The sequence below is a fragment of the Frieseomelitta varia genome, unplaced genomic scaffold (genome assembly GCF_011392965.1).
Source record: "Frieseomelitta varia isolate USP_RPSP 00005682 unplaced genomic scaffold, Fvar_1.2 scaffold_217, whole genome shotgun sequence".
Lineage (NCBI taxonomy): Eukaryota > Metazoa > Arthropoda > Insecta > Hymenoptera > Apidae > Frieseomelitta > Frieseomelitta varia.
The window spans coordinates 186401-210143 of record NW_025109939.1 but is presented as its reverse complement, the minus strand read 5'-3'; the positions used below and the strand labels follow the sequence as shown (position 1 = coordinate 210143).

Here is a 23743-nt window from a genome sequence, read left to right as displayed (position 1 = left end):
AAAAAAAAAAAAAACGGGGAAAAAAAAAAAAAAAAAAAAAAAAAAAGAAAAAAAAAAGAGCGAGAAAAGTTTCATGTCCTTTTGTGTTCTTTTCAAGGGTTGCGATAAGAATTCCGGTCACTATGATGAAATAGTCCTGGAACCATCACCGGCACCAGTCGTAATAAAAAAAGTCGTGGTGAGCTTATTGTGCGCGGCTATGTTCGTGACTTTCATTCCAACGTATCCGATTCAGAAGCTAAAAGGTTCGGCTCGTACGTTGTCTCTTAAATATTTATCGCCGCGGGAGAACGCTGTGGGACGGTTCGTTTTATTTTGCAGACGACGACTTCCTGAAGAACACCACGGTGTTTTACAAGATGTGGTACCTCATGGTGACCACCATGTTAGTTCGTTTCAAGTATTACCACGCGTGGATCTTCGCCGACGCCATTTGCAATAATTCCGGGCTCGGGTTCAGCGGATATGACGACAACGGTGAACCGAAGTGGGATCTAGCTTCAAACGTCGACGTTTACGGCTTCGAGGTGAATTACTCGTAGAAATAAATTATAAGTCAAATTTGTCCAGCGCCAAAAATTTCTACCGAATTTTAATTTGTTTGCGTCGTAATTCTTAAATAAGGAACAAAAGAAAAAGAAAAATAGAGTAGGAAAGATGATGTCAGTAACGTTGATAGAATCTTCAACGCGCTGCACTGCAATGACGACATCGTTTAAAAATCCATCGAGCTCATCATAGTCATCAAGTTATGACCAAAGAGTAACTTCATTGATCTGTAGTTCCGCGGTATTCGTTCAATTTATCGATTCACTGTTACGTATATGATTTAGACGAGTCGGGATTTATTTTACAATTTTATTTTTCAGATGTCCCTCAATCTGAGAGACAGTATCGAGCACTGGAATAAAGGAACCAATAGGTGGCTTAGGTCGATTGTGTATGAAAGAATGAAGCACAATAAAGTTATGTTCACGTACGCTCTTTCAGCCTTGTGGCACGGTTTTTATCCTGGTTACTATTTAACATTCGCCAATGGAGCCTTTTTTACCGTGGCGTCACGTGTTGTAAGTAAAACAGTGTCACATCGAACAACGACTAATTTGTTAATTATTAACTTGTTGTTATTATTGTTATTATTATTGACAAACTTTTGTTTGTATGTTGAAACAGACTCGCCGTAACATACGACCATACTTCTTAGGGTCCAAGGGAATGAAGTTCCTGTACGATGCGCTTACGTTCACTACAACGCGATTGTTAATGGCCTATATGACATTCAGCTTTATACTCTTGGAATTTATGCCAAGTGTTACGATGTACCTGTACGTAACATGATACCACCGTTTCCCGTGTTTTACAATTGGACTGTTTACGGATTCATGAAAAATTTCAATTACGCGAAAGTGCAGAAAATTTGCCAAGCGAATTTCCCCGATTACAGTATTTAGAGAATAAGAAAAATTTCTACTCGAGTTTTACAACTTTAGTTAGTTGGATTCGTGGAAATCCGGTCTATATTTATAACGACCTATATTGTGAGATCATTTTAATGTGACGATATGTCTGTCTGTTTTTTTTTTTTTCAGGTACGTATACCTGTTTCCACATATAATCGGTTTAGCTTTACTAGTGATCGCACCACGTCTTCCGAAAATCCCGTCGCACAAGGAAGCAACCGTCAAGGAATCGAAAACTCCTCAGGAATTAATCAACGGGACTGCGCGTAAATCCACGTGAACCTTCGATGTGGCCAAAAGAGGAAACAAAAAAGAAAAAATAAAAAAAAAGAGAAGAAAAGAAAAAACGAGAAAAGTGACGATCACACAAGAGATACATATTTTTTATGAATGTTTTAATATGCATATAAATATTATGTATATATTATATACACACGCACATATAGACGTACAGTATATTTATTGTTGCGACGTGTTACTGGTACAAATTCTATGTCGAGCGTGTAAAGAAAAAAAAAAAAAAAAAAGTATATTTGTTTTATATAACGTGAATGAGTAATCGTATATTTATATGATTGTCCCGTGTATAACGCTGAGATATTGACACACTCAGCCTGTTTCACAGTTACAACAAACGGACGAAATATCGGCGGACGATATATAGTAAATGCTATTATTTAATCGATAGTCTCCTTTAATGTTGTTCACGTTTTCTTCTTCTTTTCTCTCTCTCTCCTCTACACATAATGTTTATCGTAAGAGTGATTGATAGATTGTGCCGTTCCGATTGAACATGCGATTGCAAGTAATTTTTGCAGTTTTATACATTTAGTACCATGCGTATAATAATACCATGATCGATTTCAAAATAAATTGCAATGTTTATTTACGAAGCGTTTACACCTTCGAGCATCTTCATCGACGCTAGTAAGAAATATCGAAATAAAGTAAAAGAAATCCATTTACAAATTATGCTCGGTACACCCTGTAGGACGTGAGTGTTTACGTAAGTATAATATAAATTTATCAAATTCACAAACATCCTTCCAGATTGTTTGACCATTCCTCCAACGTTAGACAGATGAAACCCTAACTTGTGTTCTTTTTGTAACAACTTTCGTTACTACGCGTTAATCCTAGATTTGAAACTAATAAAAGCGCGACGTTATGGATGAAATTTTATCAAAATGGAGATCGCTTTTTATTTTCCTTCGAGTCAGCGTGCATCGACGAAATTAAATAAATACCACACCGGTCGACGATACGTTTTATACGAGAAGATAATACGCGAATATAGCAGCCCGGATGAGATCCGATCAATGACGTTGTCATTACGCTCCACGTGCCTCGGAGTATCATTATATATAACCATAATTCGAACGTTCACTGACGTTTTGCGCGAGTATTTTCATTCGTTGCCTAATGGAATGTCGTCCTTATAATCGGGTAAAGAGAAGCACCGAAACTGACGGCACTCCCGAAGCCCTATTTACACGGGGTGGCGGCGAGCACTTAGCTGGTAAAAACCGTCAGTGCGATCATTGCGATCGGGCCGCGACGATCCCATGATCGTGAGCTCCGATAGAGACTCTCTGGTAGTGTTCTCTTGGTCAAAGGAAACATGGTAAAATTTCTGTTAATCGTTCGAGTCGTGGGTGTGCAAAGGACAACGAGGCACCGTTGGGTTCGATTCTTTTGTTTTTTTTTTTTTTTTTTCTTTCAAAGAGTAAAGAAGGGGAAAAAGTACGAAAAGACGAAGATGGAGAGTCGAAAAACTGTGCTCGTAATGGGAACAATGCCGAGTAAAAATTGAACGATATGGTGATTTAGTTACAATGAATTGTTTGACCTTTGCACAGCCAAGTGTATAGTGTCTCTTGATGATTTAGCTTGGATCTAGTTGGAGTAATTGTTAAGAAATTGTTTCGATTAAGATGTAAGATCTTGAGTACAAGATTGAATTTCTGGTTGTCAATGGAGAAAGGCATATGCTTTTGTAGACAACTAGAAATTAAAGAGTGAAATCCAGTGTGAATTGATATAATTGATGGACATTTGCGATCACGCTTTTGAAAGAAAGTACAATGATATCAAATAAATTCAATTTCTTAAGACACGCTCGTTTTCTGTTCAAGACTTTGCTAAAATCCGATCTGAATTCCTTTTCTTTCTTTCTTTTTTTTTTTTATTTTACTTCTTAATTTTATTTATTTTACTTCTTATGATCCTGATTATTATTATTAATTATGATCCTGATGTTTTCACATCGCTAATGCGACTTGAACGATCTCTGAATCGACAGGTTCATCCTATGTAACTTTTTATGTTTGCATTCAAAAGTTAATATCATTGTTATTATCATTATTAGTTATTGTATTGTGTATTAAATTATTTACATTAATTTTTCATTATATCGATTTAAAATCGAGAAGACACGATATCGATCGATCGGAGATTATAATTATAATTATTACAGTGAATGTAATAGAAAGCTTCAAAAGATCTACTTTGAATCAAATGAATCTTGAAGCCTGGAATTTCAAATGTTTGATAAAAATGAAAAATAAAAATGTAGCTTGGATAAGTATTAAAAGAAGAGAATTCCTCCAACTTTTTTGAATAAGTTCCATTTATATTAATATAGATAGTACAACACAATGTCGACCACGTGCACGGCACATTAAACGGATTACGCTGTAGCACCTAATAATTGGCTTGTTTTCTGAAAGTTTAGATTATCTGTGACGAAAATGCGGTAATTGGAAAAAGTCGTCAACACGGAATTACTTATTGTTTAACGAGATCATTTATTTCGTGACGTCTGATGCCTGCAACGTCATAACAAGCCGAGAAACGGGAACTCTTGCTCATCACTCTTTTCTTTTCCAGATTCTCTTCCAACGAAATAATACAACGCGAATGATTCGACTTTTACCATTGTTTTCTGATTTGAAATATTTTGAAAAAATATAATTGTCAAATTTACACAAAGAGCCGAAGAGCAACGAAATAGTAACAACAATAAAGAAATGGGAATTGCAGAATTTGTCGACGATGGTGAAAGTGGGTTACGCTCTGGTGATTTTTACCCTGTTGCTGATGATGTGGGCGTCTTTGGTTCGGATGCACGAGCTTCCAGTGCAGTATCCACCGTGTTTCTTCAACCCTCTTTGCACCTGTTCGAAAGCCATGCCCGATCTGGGAATAGTCACCTGTTACAACGTGCCGATGCCGCGGATACCTCAGCCAATAAACTCCTCCAAAGTGTTCATGCTGCAGTTGGAGAACAACGGACTGATGTTTCTACAGCCACAGTTTCTCATGAACACCGGTACGAAATAGCGGAAAGTTCGTAAAACGACGACGATTTGAATAAATTAAAATTATTTGAGAAACTGCATTATCTCCATAATATTCTAAATGATACGAATTCTCAACGATATTCAATAAAAACACGAACAATGATCCGATAGTTTCACAATATAAAATTCTGATATTGAAAGAGGAAGAGTTGAAATATCGGAGACCTCCACGATTTCAATTGTTGCATATCGATAATCCAAAATTTTCCACGCTTCTTCACGGTATACTTGTACTGAAATTATTATATTTCTTCAACATAGTAATTCACAGTTGTTGCTGCACACGGCGACGATTCTAAAATTACCATTTTCAAATCGATATCGAAGATCTTTGAATAAAAACTGAAAAGTGCTGCAGTAAGGTGAAAAAAAAGTTCCGTAATCTAAAAATAAATGAATAAATCTCTAAACAAAAAAGGGGGAATTAATTTCCCTCGTTAATATTAACCCGTTTAACATTTTGTTAACGGTAGAACGCGTTTGGAGAGGGTTTCAAAGTGATCGTTGATCAAGGGAAGAATGAAATAGGGGTTAAGGGGCAACGACCGTGCGTCACGAATAATTCCTTGCATCATCGATTACGTTACACGCGCACACATTTATATACACCGTGGCAGTTGAGTTTTTACACGAACGTCACTCTCCTATGTCTCAGGTCTGTACAGCCTACGGATCAAGCATAATCCCCTGGCCGACATCCCGGACGAAGCTTTCCTAGGGCTTGAGAGATCGTTATGGGAGCTCGAATTACCCTACAATCGCCTGGAGAAGGTTCCCAGCAGGTCATTCAGACATTTGCAAAAATTACAGCTTCTCGACCTGACAGGTATTCCTCCATTCCTTTTTTGAAACACGATTGTCAAACCGTCGCCGAAAACTACAAATAATTTCGCACGAGTGAGAAATTTTACATTCGCATGGATATTCAAACAGCTCGTGGAATTAGAAATTAAACATTTAAAAAAAAATTGTCCAGGTAGAGCATATCTGGTAGAATGCTCGAGACGGCGAAATAAAGTTTCGCACAAAAGCAAAAGTCGCTATGCAAGATCGCACACGCGAATCGTTTGGAAAACAAAGCAGAAAACAAAGTAATAAGATGAAAGGGAACTTTTAATTTAATTGGATTTAGACAGAGGCTCGTGATAAGAGTTTACATTAGGATCGGGCACTTGTCTAATCCACGAGTCTAATTAAATTAAGCCGCGGAGGTAAAGCTAAGTAGCTTTACACCATTAATTAACCCCCCAAGCACTTATCGCAATATACCCAGATAGTGGAAATAAATTTCTGCTCGAGCTCCCCCATCCATTAAAAAATATACGATTCCATAAAGATCCACATGGTCATCGAATCGACGTTTAAACGCCGAGATGAACAATTCCGAGAGCCGAGTCAAATCATCGTATTTCCTCCGCAGGTAACAAAATATCAAAGATCTCGCCGGACAATTGGCGCGGCCTTGAGAATTCGCTGCAGAAGCTGCGCCTGGGACGGAACGCGATCGACAAACTTCCGGCGGACGCGTTCGCGGGCCTCACTTACTTGGACATGCTGGATCTGCGTGAGAATAATCTGAAGGAGATCGATCCGTCCGTGTTCAGGGACGGCATGGCGCATTTAATATACCTGTACCTGAATGGAAATCAACTGACTCACATACCGTACGCGCAGCTGTCCTCTCTGAAGCGTATGAAACTGTTGGATCTCAGTTACAACAGGATCTCGAAGATGCTGAACCCGCAGCAGGAACCGGAGATCAGAGGGTTGCAGATGTCATTGGACATACTGCGACTGGATTACAATCAGATCGAGACGTTAATGTCCGGTGATTTTCAACATTTTTACAAAGTGAACAGAACGCACCTCGACGGCAATCCTTTAACTATGATCGAGGTAAGATTCCCACGATATTTTGTAATATTGTGTAACCCTGTGGATGGAAACTTTGGAGTTCTGTCTCTCGAAAAAGTGCAACGTTTCTCGAACAATTCAAAAGTGAATTGAAATATTTTAGATGGATTCTCGTCAGATTGACAAAAATTGAAACTGTTTCTAAATCCAAATTGCTTTCTGGATTATGCTCTGCGAGAAACGAAGATACGACGAGATAGAAGGCTACGTTCTTTATTTTTAGTTTAACGTTAAATTTCTTCTCGGATATAATTCCGCTAAAGTGACGCTACGTGGGTTTTCAGGAGGGCACGTTCAGGGATTCGAGAATACGCGAGCTTTATTTCAGCGATTGCGACCTAATGGAGGTCAATTCCCCGAATTTCGCCGGCTTGGAGTCGTCCTTGGAATTGCTGGATCTCTCAGGGAATAACATTACTTCTCTCCCAAGTCCAATCTTCCAAGAGTACGATTTCTTGCGGACGTTGATCTTCCGCGAGAACAAGATCCAAACGTTTTCGCCAGGTAAAGTCAGATCCAAGAACTGCAACTGTTCAAGCAATATTTTTCAGTCGAGCAAATTAAGCTTATATCTTTTTGTTATTAAACGCTTAAGCGTTCGATTCTTTTTTTTTTTATTATTGAATGCTCAAGTAGCTTAGCTACTATTATTTACATGTTACTCGTCGTTTGAATGCGAGTTAATCTAATCGAAAATCGTCTTGTCCGCGTGTCACTAGCCGAGGTGTTCAACGGTTTCCAATACTCTCTATACAATCTGGACTTAAGCGGCAAAGAAAATAGCATGGTGTCGCTTCAGGATTTACGGCAAATGCGAAACATGCGATTCCTTTCGATCTCACGGATGCCACAGTCCACGCTGTCCCCGGACGATTTCATGGAGTACGGGATGGACATCAAGGAACTCCGTATAGTCAAAAGCAATTTGAATACCATCAAGAGCCACGCTTTCATGCACGTACGCGGGATCAAGTACCTGGATTTCTCGGAGAATGCCATCTCCTCCATCGAAGACGAAGCTTTCTCCGAGGTAATTTTCAACGTTGAACGTTAAACGCTATGATTTTCATGTCCGTCGAGTGAAATAGTGAATTTTAATTTAAGATTCTTAGATATTAACAACCATCACGTGTTACGTTTTCGGAGTCTCGATGACAGGGAAAAAATTAATTTTCGCTCAAAAGATTTTATGAGAACGAGTTTGTCTTTTAAGCTTGTTTCGTTTGTATTTTTCTTCGTCCATTTTTCGTACAAGAACGAGACACAGACGAGCAATTTGTCAACCGAGCAACCATACAAAATCATAATACGTTCTGATCAATGAAAATCAGTAATTTACCTTAATAGTTAATTAAACTAGATTCGAACCACAGAGGCCTTGATCCGCCGCGGATAATTCCAATAAAACGGGCTTCTATAAAGAATCATCCTTGCAACGAGTACTTGACCTAATCGCTAACACACTTACGTCGTAGAACTTTCGCGAAATTTCAGTCAAACAGGCCCGTTAGTCCATCGAAGTTTTATTAAATTACGTTGCAGGCAGATGAAACTTTTATTTAAAACGACACTCTTTCCCGCAGGTTGGCCACTCGCTGTTAATACTGAGAATGTCTCATGGCCTTTCGTCTTCCGTTTCTGAAATCCCCAGCGGCCCGTTCAAGTTTCTGACGAACCTGCAACACCTCGACTTTAGCAACAATAAGATTAAATCGCTACCAGACACGGCTTTTCACTTTTTGAAGAGGATCAGGCGAATGGAGTTGCAGGACAATGAGATCGACAATATCAGAAAAGGAACGTTTCAGGTATGAATTATTCATAGCTCTTCTAATTTTCACTTCACATTCAAGAGCCGTTCCCATAGATTTCTTTATCAATCGTATTGCTGATAATTGCCGAATTAATTCAGGGTGACATACATTCGTACTTGGAGGAGGTGAACTTCTCGTTCAACATGATCACAACGATTCAAACTCACACGTTCGTCGACCTGCCGAAATTAACGATGATAAATTTAGAAGACAACGCCATAAATAGAATCGAGAGGCGAGCATTCATGAACATGAAACAGTTGAAGTATATTAACCTGAGGGGTAACAAGATAACGGACATCACGGATGAGTCTTTCCAGGTAATTAGTGTTAGAATTTCACTTACCCTATTTTATTAATATTCCTATTTTTTCTTTTTTTTTTTTTTTTTTACACGAACTTCTAGAAAACATTTAATTCGTAACGTAGGCATATATTTTATATTTTAACTCGTTGGTAATTGAGAAAATGAGAACGTCGACCTACATGTATACCTATTTCATTTTCATCGTATAATTTTTTATATTTATTTAAAATAATTATTTATATCCAATATACATGTTCAAATCTGTACGTCAGAGATTTTAGATATCATCGTATACAGGAACTTGTAATCGATTGTAATTATTTATGTTGAAGAATTTGCCAGATCTGGAGTTCCTCGATCTGGCGTACAACGACCTAACCGAGTTCGACTTCGCCTCGTTCGACCAAGTGGGAACGTTGTCTTCGTTCAAAGTAAACGCCAGCCACAATGAGATCCCGAAATTGTGGATCAACAGCACTACGTTTACACCGCCAACCACCAGTAAGTCAATTGCGGTATTCTTTTAATCGTAGCTTAAATAGATTTTGTCCAAGCTCGCTAAACGAAAGTCGATGAAACCTCTTCACCAGTTACAAATCGGCAGACATGCTACCTCTAATTTCTCTGCGTAATATCTTGCGCAACACATCACGCGAACATCACACTATAGTTATAACACATCCTTGAATCTTTTTTCAGGGGAACTATTCATGTCGAAACTCGGGAATTTAACGTTAGAAATTCGTTGAAATTCGAACGACGATATTGAGTTGTTGAAAGGTTTAGTATAGAATTTGAAAAATTCTGTTCTTGAGCTTTAGCGTAGAGTTTCAAAAAATTTCTGCTCTCAAGTCATGGTATGTAATCTCACGTTCACATGCAAATTTTATAGTGTATAATTTTAATTTTGTACAACTCTCTTTCCCAACTCTCACAATCAGTAAAGTGAATTGTTATGATAAACCGTGGAAGTTTCTAATATTAAAAAATTAGCTTCTGATATTTTTCTAATGTTAAAAGAATCTCTTCATTTAGAATAGGTACAAAATGAGTTGTACATAAAATTGTAAAATTTCCCTCTTCAAGTTCTCAAAGTTATCAGCCAGTCTACAATCTAAATATCAAAAATATCTAAGGCTATTTAAAGTTCCAAACTATTCTCAATTCTAATTCTCTTTTTTCCATTGCGTTGCAGTTGGCGGGACAATTCAATCGAACATCAAGGTCTTGGATCTCAGTTACAACAACATATCCGACATAATGAAGTATTACTTCAAGCCAGTCGAATATTCCTTGACGCATCTGTATCTAGCTCACAACCAATTGAGCAACGTGACCCAAGGTGTCTTTGGAAATATGCCACACTTGCAGTGGCTAGACCTGAGTCACAACGAGCTGATGGAGATCGACTTCGACTGCTTCAGAAACACAAAGAACATCCAAGTGCTCTCCCTCTCTTGGAACAGTATCATGGACATTCCAGCGGAAGCGCTCAGACCATTGAGGAAATTAAGGATCGTCGACCTCTCTCACAACAAACTGAGAACGCTGCCGGATAACATGTTCTCAGACGCAAATATCGAGAGTCTGGATTTGTCTCACAATCAGTTTATGAGATTACCTGTGAAAACAATGTCCATCTCGGCCGCTGCCAGTTTATCTATGCTGGACCTGTCTTGGAACACTCTGTCAGGAATTCATACTACCGACGCTGTATTTAGACTACGAGTCAGTGGCATTGCATCCTATAAATATACAGATTTGAATACTTTAGAACAGAATCCGTGCGACTTCTATTTTAAAATTGATGCAACGCGTGAAAATTTAGATTTATTCTGGGAATTTAGTTTTGTAACTTTCATACACCTTTGTATTTTAAAATTATAATGCTCGTAGGTGACTATTAAAGAATCGACGGAACAATATACTCTTTAAGTTCGTGAATTTTACAAAAGCTGAGAAAAAGTTAATCGTACATATATTAGACGCAGTTAGATGTACGAATTTTCATTCGTTTCAGAGTCTAACATGGCTAGATATATCTTACAATCGCCTGGTCAGACTCGACGACGGAGTGTTCTCCGAGCTACCATACTTAACTCATCTGGATTTGAGTCACAACAAGCAATTGCTCTTGGAATCACGCGGAAGAACGTTCCACGGTTTAGAAGACTCCCTTTTGTATCTCGACTTAAGCAACATCTCACTTTTAAGTGTACGTTTCAATGTATATGGACGCGCTTGTAATGTATACATGTACAAGAATATTTCTTTTTGTTTGTTCAAAAGGTGCCAGAATTGCCGCTAAGGCGATTACAAACGTTGTACTTGGCGCACAATGAGTTGGCATCGATACCAGCGGAAATGGCATCGAACTTGACGTCCCTTCATTACTTGGATCTAAGCGCCAACGATCTGACTGTGGTGCCATTGATCACGCACACTCTACCTGAATTGAAAACGTTTAATCTAGCGGATAATCCCATCACGGCCGTCAGTAATACTAGTTTCTTAGGTATCGCGGACAGTCTTGAGGAACTGGACATACGAAGACTGTCTTTAACCACTTTCGAGGCAAGTTTTCACCTCAGAAACAGAAAATTTCAGAAGCGTATAAAATTATTATTAATCGGGTATTATATAATTTCTTAATGATCTCCTTATTTTATGTACGGTGACCAATTTTATCAATTAAGGATGTATTCATCACGTTGTTATAGAAATGGAATTAGAAAAAAAAGTTGTGAAATTTTCCTCCAACTTTTTCCTATCATATTTCAAAGATTTTTTTATATATAAGAAATATTTGAAGATTGATTGTTATTCTCCTTGTTGAAGCATTAAACATTTCTTGGTTTACAGAGCGGGGCACTTTGCAAAGCTACGAAACTCCGCAAGTTATATATAACCGCTTACAACGGCGTGAAGAATTTCAACTTCCCCAACATCCTCGAGTACAATCACGGCCTAAGGCATTTGGTCATCGACGTACGTGATAAAAATCATTCAGTTGCACAGAAAGATACGTATCTAAATGCTGAAAATTTCGATTTCAGGTACAAAACGACACGGATCTGGAGAAAGAAATGAAGGGAAAGTTTCCCAACAAGTTGTTCAATATAACATTGACTGGTCAATCATTGAAGAATATAAACGCGGATATTTTGCGAGTATGCATTCCTAAGAATCTATTCTAGAGCATTCTCTAAAAAAAAAAAAGAAAAAAAGAAAATTCAGATCTTTGGTATATTTTAACGAAAAGATTGATTGTATTCAGGGTATAAGAAATCCGCATTTGCACTTCGGGATGTACAACACGAGCGTGAGCGCAGTGCCCAAGGAGATGTTTGAGAATGCAGAATGGGTGAGGAACGTGACGGTTCACCTTCATCACAACGACGTGCGAACCCTTCACAACCCATCGAACGGATATAAGCCAGGCGTGCCAGGAAAACGATTTTTATTGAAACTGACGGTGAGAGGAAGCTACTTCACTTGCGACTGCGACATCGGGTGAGTCCATTTTTACTTATGCGATCTTATACCCGAAGGGGAAAGCGAACATTTCATTTTTCTCCTTGAATCGCAATCATATCTTCATCTTTGCACTTCGATAAATTTTGTTTTTTTTTCTTTTTTTCGTAGAAGTTACACAATCTCACAAATACTAAGCTATTAATAATAATTTAAGATCGTCAGATCATTAGAATCTTTAAGATTTTTAAATTTTCTATTTTTAAGATTTTTATAATATAATTAGAGAAAATAAAGTACTATGCTAATTTAGGAATAATTGAAATATGATGTTACACTGATTAGGAATAACATACTTTAATATGCAACGATCGTTTCTAATTAATTGTTCCTAATTAAGCCTCAATACGTGGAAAAAGTTTAAAAATTTTCTTACCGAAGCATATTCTTCCAACTCCTTGGCTTTCCTTGGCTACCGTTTCCTGAGGAGATATTCTCTTTCAGATGGATGGAAAATTGGCAGAGGAAGCACAGACAGTACCAAGAAGACCGCTGCACGACCTACAGCGAGTTCAAGAACTTCGAACGGGACGAGGAGGATGACGAGTTTGATTGTTGGGACAACGGCTGGGACGACGATCTTCGCGAGGCATTTTGCTTAAACAAAAATAACGTATCAGTATTGGAAGCGTTAAAGACCGATCTCGAATGTGGATGGGGCGCGGCGAGTTACACTCACCCACCTCGTCATCTCATTCTTTTCTTTCTCATTTTCACGGCAATCGTCTATTAGGTCTTACCTTTCACACATATAAATTTCATTCCACGCGTTTAAAATCGGTTTCACCATTTCCTTTCCTCGCAATGTACGACGATTTAAAGTGCGAACATGCGACATATCATTTACTAAAATAATTTAAACATAATCACCGTCTCATTCCAAAGGAGTACACACATCGTGAATGTGATCACATTTTGTTGTTCGTCGTGGCCATGTAAATGAATAGCAATGGCGAGTACAAGTATATTGTAACAATTGTGTATGTTATTAATAAGTTGTTTAACAGTGGTACTTTATTTGTTTTTACGAAATATTCAGTAAGTATTCGTATTTATCGTAGAGGCAGATTATTTAATTACTAGTAAGCAATAGATTAAGCAACGTCGTCCTTGGTATCGTGTTTGATTCATCGGTGATAGTTATTTATTGATATGCATGTGATATAGCGGTTAATGCGAGCTTGATCATATTCACGATACTCGCTTCTGTTTAATCTTCTTTCGATGGAATTACATTTCGTACGAGAAACTGTTGACAAGGATGATATCGTTTAAAAGAAATAATTTAGACTGAGTTTGCACTTTGATCGAGCGCATCAGAAGGAAAGGAACTCTTGCACATCCCTTCGTTTCTTCGCCTAAAGCAGCACGCTTCGAATCAATGAGACTGTCAGATCAATTGTTCAGATACTCGTACAAAGTGACCAACAATTGCGGATCGATATGCTTCTTCTTTCGATCTGTAACGCGTCTTCGTCGCGTTGATAGGAATTGAAGTTTTATTCTCTTCTTCGTAGCTCTCTTCTTGCGGTCGTTGTATAAAAGTCGCGCAGGGTATTCTTCCTCGTCTTCTTCGCGCTAACAGTAAGTCGTTGTCGAACTAAGAACTTGCAAACAAATCGAGAACAAACTCGTCTCTCTTCTTTGCTTGAAAGAAGAAATTGAATTTCACAGGTTGAAGTTCTTTTTTTATATTCGTAGGGAACAAGATCAGAGATTGAAGAAATTCCCTCTTCAAAGATGAAGATGAATTTGTATTCCACGAGGGAAAAAAGAATTTCAATCTGTATTTAAGATCCTAATTCGACAATGGAAACGTGCATTTCTACATTTTTTTCATAATTACATTCAAATTGTCACACGTTCAAAAACATTTGGAGGATACTAGACGTATGTCTTCGATCATTAACCTGTAGTTAATTCGGTTAACAGAAATTTTATATTATCTGAATCTATTTGCTTTCCAGTGTGTGCTGTCGACACATTTTTTTTAAATAAAATCGCACCGAATACTATGATACACGTTCTTATCATTATTTGTAATATTCTACCTTTAAGTATATTATATAGAAAAGAAATTAAAAATCAGTGAATTTAGGAAATTTTTCAAAGATTTCGTAACGATAAATTAGAATCGTTCAGCGTGGAAAACATACACGAAAGAATCGATCGAATTGTAGAATAACAAGTTAATTTGAAATTAACAAGGCAAAATCGATAGGTGTATTTAAAGGAGCTTTTTTAATTGTGCATGTATAAACAATTCTCAATAATTATATGACAAATCACGTAATAACCACATTAGTTCTAAAATCATCCAATTAAATATAAACGATCGTTATTACGATTAATTGTAGAGCATGATCTTTGCTATTATATCAATTACCATGTGTACAATTGGTAAGACAATAAAACCGAATATAAATATTAGACATATATAGACACTAAATAATTCTGTCGTGAATACTAAACATCGAGTGATCGTTTGCCGGAAGTCCTTGCTGTTGCTTATGCTAATCACTTTGTCCAGAACGAATCGCAATAAGTGTAGGAATACCTAAAAAATACCATTCATACCATACGTAAATGTTAGGTACTAGATTTCTCATAAATATTTATTACATTAAAATTTTAGACAATATAGCAATAACAATTTTGCAATGACTTTTTTCTTTGCTTCAACGATTTGTTTTTGTAATCTCTTTTCAATTGAAAAATTTTAAAATTTTTCATCCAGAAAGAATTGACGCGATTATCGGCCAAAAGATACGAAAGATTTTCAAAAATGATTCAAATTAATAAACCTCTGATCATACACTATCCAAAATAATTAATTCAAAAACTATCTAAGGAAAAGGTAGAATATTTTGATAACTGTTAAAGATTTTTAAAATCTGTGATAAACAGAATTAGAGATACTAAACAAATTAATTATTTTGAACGGTGAAAATTCTATTAAATAATTTAATGATGGGGAAAGGATAAATCGATTGTTATTTAACGATACCTCAATAACAGGTATAATGTTCAGCATGACGTACAACAACGCAAGAAGAGATTGACCTGTTGCTCGACCCATCGTGTTAATGAGAGTCGAAAAAGAGTATTCTGTTCGTGGAACGCCGCACGATTCTTGGTAATTGACCAAATATTCGTGGAAATTGTACAAGAAATTCTTCTTAGTATCATCTTTCACAGGATTTTTGTAACGATTTTCTTTATTACATAAATCGCGTAACAAATTCGTTGTAAAGTCATCCCCTTCGGAAGGAAAGTCGATTTAATATATCTAATACATCGATTTCTTTAAACGTAATTTCTGACTACAGTTTACAATAAATTTACCTGAAGTAAAATTACGTCGAGACCAACGTTTCGATCGATCCAAATCAGAAACGCTGTAGGGATTTTTCCATCTCCATTCGGTGATCGAAGGTTCCTGTACGACACACTCCGAGGAATTCTTAACAATACTTTCGTCAGATTTCCAATCGCCTGATTTCTGATTCAAAGCGCTTTCGCTTCTTTTTGACTTGTATTTTTCTCTGAAGTGCAAACAAAGATCGCACGATACTGGACACGCTAGTTTGTTCATTTCACACTTGTCCCCCTCGAGGAACTGTAGCGAAACGTATTACGATATGTATTAACAAACAATTTACAAATTGCTAATCGACAGTTTACAAATTTTTTTCGCTTTTAGATAATCAATGTCAACCGAGGAATATGGAAAGAGGAAAAGAAAAAGCAGAGAGAAAAATTTGTAAAAATGCAAGTGAAGAAGGACTATTCTATTTCTCTTGTTTACTTGTTGATTACGAAAAAGACATTTATTTCCCAGGTGCCATTTCTCGTTATAATCAGACTTTGGTACGAAATCGGAATTGTTCAGATTCTGTGTGTCGTTCATGTTCAAAAAGCAGGACGCACGACTGATCGTGGTTTGATCACTTTCAGTGCACATAATGTCCGTTTCGACACGGTGCGGTATACGATTTCTGAACATACCAGTTACAATTTATCCTTTTTTTTTGTCGGTCGTAACGGCGGCGAGAATATCAGTTAATTTTCATTTCACAATTCATCCTCAAGGGGAGATGTTCACATTCAAAATGAAATCCGCGTGAAATTATCCAGCGCACCTGTTACCTGACAACGTACTATTACAATGCGCGATTCATTTAAATTCGACTATCTTCGCTATCGTACGTACAGATTTCTTATGTTCCTAGATTGATGCGAAAATAAATGGTGCACGAATTATTTGATAGAATTTTATTTTATATATTGTCACGTGACTAACAATAAGATAGCCGACAACGTGGAGCAGTTTCTTGAGAAAGCCGCCGATTACAAACGTTTATACAAAGTCATTCCCAAATGTATAATTATATATATATATTTCATAATATATATAATTATATATATATAAATAATTATATATATTTTATAATATATATAATTATATATATATATAAATAATTACATATATTTTATAATAAATATATATAATTATATATATACATAAATAATTACATATATTTTATAATAAATATATATAATTATATATATATATATAAATAATTATATATATTTTATAATAAATATATATAATTATATATATATATAAATAATTATATATGTATATAAATATTTATGTATATATGTGTATGTATATATTATATAATTATATATATATAAATAATTTATATACATATATAATTTCTACAAGATAGATACTTTGCTTTGTATCTATATAGAACATGATGTAAAAAGGAATTGAAAACAGAAAGTTACATACAAACTCGAAAGGAAAGAAGGATTAGCGATCGTGATTCTGCGTTTTTTCTGTTCTCGTTTGCAATATATAAAATGTCTTGTGTACAACGCGACGACAAACGTCGGAGTGGGTGTTTCTCGGCTTTTTCTTGCAGCATCAAGTATCAACTAGGATCCGCTAAATCTACGATACGTACTATATCTCTACAAGTTCTGACCGATCGTTCTCGGATCACTTTCACACTCAATCACAGTCGCGCATCTCACTATTATTCTTAAGCTGTATGTACTGCATTGTGGTGATGTCTCTTTTGGCTTTTCTTTTTTTTTTTTTACGAATAAAATTAATAAGATAAATTACAGCGGTTCTATAAAAGCCAATTTAAGTGGACGTTTCTTCTCTCTCTCTCTCTCTTTTTTTTACCGAATCAATGCAGAAAAAGTGCAAGATATAAGAAACAACTCGGCAAGACTCAAGTGTGTTTGATTTGCTGTGACGCTTTCAATAACACGGAGATGCAAGAAAATTTCAAAGCACATCATCGCAAAAAATTTTGTATTACTTTTTTGTACAGCAATTCCAGTTTCCGCTTGTACAAGGAGGAAACACATTGGAGGACAACGATCGATTGCGAGGTATTCTCGGTATCAGAGGATGATTTTTAGCTTCTTTACTCTTTTTTCATTTTTTTTCTTTTTGTTTTTGTTTAGTTTCAGATCATGTTATGAAAAGCAGGGATTTTCAGCATTTTCATGTGTTGCATAAAATCTCAATAAATACTTCCATATAGCGGGACGAAAGGAGAGAATCTCGAACTCTGAGTTAGAGTTTGATATGCTCTGAAAGACTGGGGGGAGATATCAAAGCTGTTTTATGCACATTTATAATATGCCGAAACCTTTTGAGTAATTGATCGCCTTCAACAGCCGATCTTGTAACTTTTCTATTGTACTGTAATCCGGCAATAGTAATATGTTGTAGCATGTATGGGCTATTGGTAACCTAAAATATGAAATGTAAGATATATGTATGAAAAGTACGAATTCAAGTTTAAAATTTTACCTGTCAGAATCTGGACCATGTCTAGCAATCACCATTTTCAACCTTGATAAACCACCAACTGGAACTCTATCGCTTCCAGTAGTAAATTGAAGTAGTCTTCGTTGGCTTTCTGGCGGTAACGAATGCGCAACACGCCAGAAATTACGTATTGCTTTACTGTCAACAGTATAACCACCTTCATATTCCGTAGCGGCTTCCAGTTCCGCGAAGTCAAAAACTTTACTACCACAAACAAGCTATAAATAAGATATTAATTAGAAATAATTATTGATTAGAAACGATTATTGTAATTAAAATATTAATGTAAATGTATACTTGTTCAATTTCCTCAGGTCTAAAAAGTAGTGCAAGTGGACTTTCATCCGTGACCATTTGGAATCCACGTCTGAATGCCTTAAATTGTCTTTCTACAGATTTATTAAGTAAAAAGTCCGCATAAAGATCTACAAATTCTTTTTTGTTTCCTTGTGTTACAAATATTTCGTCACCATTCGGTTTCAAATCATGGAAAGATATTGAACCGAAGACGTCTCTGTGAAACAGCATATAAAACATTGATTATTGTTTATTAAATAGTTATTAAATAATTTACAACTTACTTGTGAGCTACTCTGAAAGTTTGCATAAATGTTTCTGCCATATCGTCCCCAGTATAATCCATCAATTCCTTCAATGTTCGATATAACGTAGGACTCCAATCTTCTAAATCGGCAAAGCATCCTTTTCTACCAAGCAATTTTCGATAAACTACCATAGAGAAACGTACATCTAGTATTACGTTATTGTATATCGCTAGGCCAAGAACAACGCCTATTAGCGTGAAATGTGCGTCACTTTCAAATGACGTTGGATTGAACCATGTCATCTGCGTATCTTCCTATAATTTGAAATACATGATAGGTTAAATTATTTTTTCCGTAATTAAAAAGCATTTTTCCTAGTTTTCAATTAATGGAAATTAGTTACCTGAGTCGTGAACATTCCATAATCAGGATTGAAAATTTCTTCTACAATCAATTGGAAAAATTCTTTGGATACACCACCCTCATCGACCCCTTGCTCACCTTCGAATTCAACGACTAATTGCTTTTTAAGATCGGATGGATTTTCTACCGCGATCATTTCCAATTCAACTAACGCATCATCTATTAAACGATCTCTCCTCACCTATTTTGAGCAATTATTAATACCAGTCACAAAAGAAAATTGAAGTATGTACAAACCTTTAGTTTTAAATAGGGATTAGTAGGTTGTCCAACGACAGTTTGTAAAAAACTCATTCGGCGTTCACTATACATTCTAATACGATTATCGTAATACAAGCCCAGCGTCTTTGTAGCAGGAGTGAGGATAAAAGCATAATTCATAAAACTAAATTTCATAGGTTCTTCACTTTTATAGTATGCAAAATCCTTGTCCATTTCTATCGCATCACTAAGTGGTTCATTATAAAAATCAGTAAAAGGTATAAATGGTTTTCGTGCATCTAATGCAGTAATCCCTAATTCCTTAGCTAATGGATCCTGCAATTATCGTTCTCGTTAAAATTTATGAACGATATACACATAAAATAATTCAATACATTATAGGAATTTTCATAATTTCACCTGCGGAATTTGAGACAGAGATCTGCTAGATTTGTCGTTACTTGTAGATTCACAATCTTCATCTACGTTTAAGTCAGGTTCATCTAATTCACCAGCTAACATACTTGCATAATATAAAATTTTCATAACTTTCGTCGGAGCAGTAATAGTGTCCGCATCTTGAACACAATAATCCCGTGTAAAAGATCCACCTATTACCTGTATGAATAAAAGATTTTATGAATAAAAAATATTTTGATAATTTCAGTTATGATAGATAGTTATACCTTAACAGTTATCAATTCTTGTAGAGCTTGTAAAATACTTGGAAGTCGAGATTTACAATGTTTAGCCCATACACGTGCTAGTTTAGCTTGTGCCACAATAGGAAAACAGCTCAATGCTTTACAAAGCATATGAAGGGCAAGTTCTAAATATTCACTGTTCCCAAGCATAGGAATTTCAAATACAATCAGAAATACGTTTAATAAACTGTCCATATTATCCCATGGCATAATACGAAATACTCTCAAGTCTAATTCAATATTATCTGCCAAAGTGACTAGTGCATTGACCAAAGCAGATTTAAACACTTCTCCTAAATATTAGAAAAATTGAAAGTAATTCATAACTATTAATTAATTAAGTGAAACTTCATAAAATATTCTTTTACCTGGTAAAGACCAAAGAGCAGCAAAAGCTCTTCGCACAGCTGGTAAGTCAATGCTTGTATCATCATTATTAGGAACTATGGGTGATGGTTCACTGCTGTCTTCTTCTTTGTCTTCTCCTTGAATAGATCGAATTGCTTCTTTATCCATATCACCAGGAGGCCTTAATAAACTATCTGAAGCTCTATCAAGAAGAGCAGCCAAGGGAGAGTCATTTTTTACAGTTTTTTGAAAACTAAGACTCAGTGCCTTTGCACATGAAAATACCTCTCCCAATGTACGAATTAATAACGAATAAGATCCCTCTGATTTACATCTTTCTATTATATCCAACAATTTTGCTTCTGTTAGGTATGGGTCCTGCTTTCCTGTTGACAATAAAATAATTACATACATTTATCAAAATATATCTAAGTAATATAGAACTATATATAGAAAGCTATATATATATATAACTGTATATATTATTTTACGTTAGAAATAAATAACAAGAAGTGAGAATTAAATAGAATATTTATTAACATATACACAGCAACCTCACATGAATTTTTAAATCTTTTTATAAAGTAGTTGTATTAAAAAGTATTATTAAATTTTTGAAATTTGTTTTGTGTATCTCTCTCTGTCTATGTATTTAAGATACAAATTGAGAACTAATAATTTTGTAACAAAATTAGAACAACATTTTTTATAAAATCTTTTCTTGCAAGATTTTTTTTGAGAATAGTTACGTTTACGTTTTTTATCCATTCTATATGTTCTTTTCTTTGTTGGTTTAACATTTGAATTGTTATAATTTGGAATATGAATGTTACATCTGTGTAATATTTTCTGAAAAATTTCTTCATCTGATAGTATTAATTTATTTGGAATAGAATTGTCATTGCAATCTGTTTTGAGAAATTGATATGAACAAGTATTCCTATCCATTGATAGAATAGAATGTAAAATAGGTGACTTTTCTTTTGAAATTGATTCCTCACAAACTTCAATATTACTTGGCAATTCGCTATTGAAAGAAACTTGAATACTGTTGTCTTTTAAAGTTTGAGATGGAGGCATCAAATCATTTGTATTAACAGAAATATCCATTTTTACTGAGGATGTTAAAATGTCAATAGTTGTAGGAATAGGATTTACATTGGAATTTGATGCAATACCTTCATCTGAACAAGTTGGATTCACACTTTTAACTGGTAAACTCTTAGCTAAAGATGCTGGGCCTGGTTCTAATGTTGTTCGAGCTACTTTACTAGGTTGCGTTCCATCGCAAAGTCTTGCTTCTTGGGAAAATAATTGAATAGCTTGAGCTGCAGCTTGATTCGGAGTTAAATTTGTTACCTGTCCAACACATGAATCGCATTAGCAATAAAGAAATCTTCCAACGTTTAGACAGCATTCAAATTTATACTTTGCCACTTGATGCACAGTTCTGATTGTCACAATCTGGATTGCCACATCCATCAGTTAACTGATAAAAATATCGCTCGATCAACTTTTTGGCAACTGCACGCTTCATGTCGCTGCAAGGGCTCTTTGTTTCTCCCCTAATAACGTAATAACAGAATTGCAGGGATTACAATATTGTATTGTAAGAGATATTCTAAAACAAAATAAAAAGAGAAAAACTATTATTTAAGTATATGACAAATGTATGCTAAACACTTTAATATTTTTTTTTTTATTTCATGAAACACAGAAAGTGTCTTACAATTACGAATTTCAAACGAAATTTATTACTATCCGTGTATCCCTGTTTCTGCAACGAACAGCAGAAGTTTGAACGAAATCATAACCTATAATGTTTGATACATATGATTTTCTCGCGGATTGTACACGTTCAAAGAATTTCGAAACTCCAATAGCAATAGAATTGCGCAGAAGTTCTCTGCCACGTTAAATACGAAATTAAGAATTTTGTCAGACAGGCCCGGGGCATCGAGTCGACCATTAAACCCAACGACAATGTCGACATAAACAAAAGAAGCGGATTTAATTAAATTAGGAGTACTTTCCGATACTTTGCGATTCATTCAATTAGGAGCACGCAATGATCATGACACGTCAATAATGACAGTTCAGGAAAAGAATCAGCCTTCCGAGGTCGGCAAGCGAATGGAGTCGTTGTACCAAAACAAAGCGCGTTAAAAATAATTTAGCCTCGTAGATTCGTAATGTTATTATGCCTCGCGATATATATACATACGCAAACGAACACACGTTTATAGGAAAGCAACGATGATAATAACACGGAAAAAGCAAGGAGAGGACAGCGACGAAGAAAGTTCTAGACAAGCAGAAACATCGATATACACCTGGAAGCGTGATCTTCCTCAGGGTCCTCTTGGCCCTTGGCGTTCATAGACCGTGAATCTTCGAAATTTTGTCTCCCTCTGGCTGTCGGTCGTGAACAAGAAAAATGTCACCACGACCGTGTTCTCCCGCTTGTTTCTAAGTATCGTCGAGCCACTCACACACACTATCACACTAAATTCAGTCGAAAGACTTTCTTATCGACGGTCTCGCCAGACGATGCCCGAGCTGCAATGTTAATGCGTTTTTATCGCGTTATTACGCACTTACTGTGTGTACACCTTGGAATAGAACAGAAAAAGAAAGACGGAGTGAATAGATAGAAAAGTATTAGAAAAGGAGAGGGAGAGGGAGAAAGAGAGAGGAGGATGTAGCACGATATCCCTCTCGAGATATATTTGTCCGTAACTTGAAACGAATGTTTGATCGAGGTTAGGTGAACACCGTGGACGCGAGTACACAAACGTTGTAATGTCCGCTGATTGTGCGACTCATCAAGCACGTCACATATGAATTTTTCAAGTCAATGTTAAAACACCGAGAGGGAGGGGAAAACAATTATTTTTCACGATTTCCTTCCTGGTTGCTGTCTACTGTTCTGCACGGCCACGACCAGCTGCGATTATCGAGATTCCCGATTAATCGTTCGCGGCGATGTTTCTCGATTTATCGATAACTCGACTCGCATCAGTGTAACTTGGATCACGCGTCAAGCAGGGTCGTCTCAATGCTTTTCACATTCATTTTTAGTGAGTATTAATAATTGATTTTTTTTTTTTTAATGAATCGATGACGAATCTGTAAATCTGATATTAATCGCATTAACGAAATACAGTTAGAATTTATTCGTACGTTGTTATTCATATTGATTTGAATAATAATATTTGACCGTGGTTAGATTGACCGCGAATGTACGTGAAAGCGGGAAATATAAGTGTTT

The 23743-nt window shown here is 36.0% G+C and overlaps 5 protein-coding genes across 7 annotated transcripts in view; 3 read left to right on the top strand and 2 right to left on the bottom strand.

Moving 5' to 3' along the window:
- The window catches only part of LOC122527433 (lysophospholipid acyltransferase 1), a 22615-nt gene extending 20266 nt beyond the window's left edge, over positions 1–2349 (top strand). Inside the window, exons 7-11 of the mRNA XM_043651632.1 lie at positions 98–245; positions 322–527; positions 870–1067; positions 1174–1325; positions 1590–2349. Coding sequence (XP_043507567.1) covers positions 98–245; positions 322–527; positions 870–1067; positions 1174–1325; positions 1590–1740 — 855 coding nt within the window. The 3' untranslated portion in view covers positions 1741–2349. The remainder of the gene's footprint in view (positions 1–97; positions 246–321; positions 528–869; positions 1068–1173; positions 1326–1589) is intronic.
- Positions 2350–3000: 651 nt separating this feature from the next.
- Positions 3001–14827, top strand: LOC122527430 (chaoptin). The gene is made up of 16 exons (XM_043651623.1): positions 3001–3084; positions 4503–4791; positions 5478–5648; positions 6243–6718; positions 7021–7240; positions 7456–7766; positions 8320–8544; positions 8649–8870; positions 9190–9358; positions 10053–10585; positions 10878–11072; positions 11147–11431; positions 11720–11845; positions 11914–12027; positions 12135–12370; positions 12836–14827. The coding sequence occupies exons 1-16, from the start codon at positions 3082–3084 to the stop codon at positions 13122–13124; spliced, it is 3864 nt and encodes a 1287-aa protein (XP_043507558.1). The 5' UTR covers positions 3001–3081; the 3' UTR covers positions 13125–14827.
- On the bottom strand, positions 14614–16861 carry LOC122527437. The gene is made up of 4 exons (XM_043651638.1): positions 16200–16861; positions 15737–16010; positions 15399–15652; positions 14614–14948 (listed from the first exon to the last, which is right to left on the bottom strand). The coding sequence occupies exons 1-4, from the start codon at positions 16395–16397 to the stop codon at positions 14739–14741; spliced, it is 936 nt and encodes a 311-aa protein (XP_043507573.1). The 5' UTR covers positions 16398–16861; the 3' UTR covers positions 14614–14738.
- A 558-nt stretch (positions 16862–17419) lies between these two features.
- On the bottom strand, positions 17420–22946 carry LOC122527431 (ubiquitin-protein ligase E3A). 3 transcript variants are annotated; one of them, XM_043651625.1, is made up of 12 exons: positions 22806–22946; positions 21902–22093; positions 21651–21831; positions 20493–20858; positions 20107–20417; positions 19841–20038; positions 19457–19756; positions 19200–19400; positions 18833–19110; positions 18549–18765; positions 18234–18469; positions 17420–18173 (listed from the first exon to the last, which is right to left on the bottom strand). In XM_043651625.1, exons 2-12 carry the CDS (start codon positions 22007–22009, stop codon positions 18053–18055), a joined length of 2517 nt encoding a protein of 838 aa, XP_043507560.1. In that variant the 5' UTR covers positions 22010–22093; positions 22806–22946; the 3' UTR covers positions 17420–18052. The 3 variants fall into 3 exon arrangements, with proteins under 3 accessions (XP_043507560.1, XP_043507559.1, XP_043507561.1); XM_043651624.1 differs by having other exon boundaries at positions 21902–22037; XM_043651626.1 differs by lacking the exon at positions 22806–22946 and adding an exon at positions 22202–22477.
- A 480-nt stretch (positions 22947–23426) lies between these two features.
- Positions 23427–23743, top strand: part of LOC122527432 (sodium- and chloride-dependent glycine transporter 1-like) — a 33554-nt gene continuing 33237 nt past the window's right edge. Inside the window, exon 1 of the mRNA XM_043651628.1 lies at positions 23427–23552. The gene's annotated coding sequence lies outside the window, so the exon portion shown is untranslated. The remainder of the gene's footprint in view (positions 23553–23743) is intronic.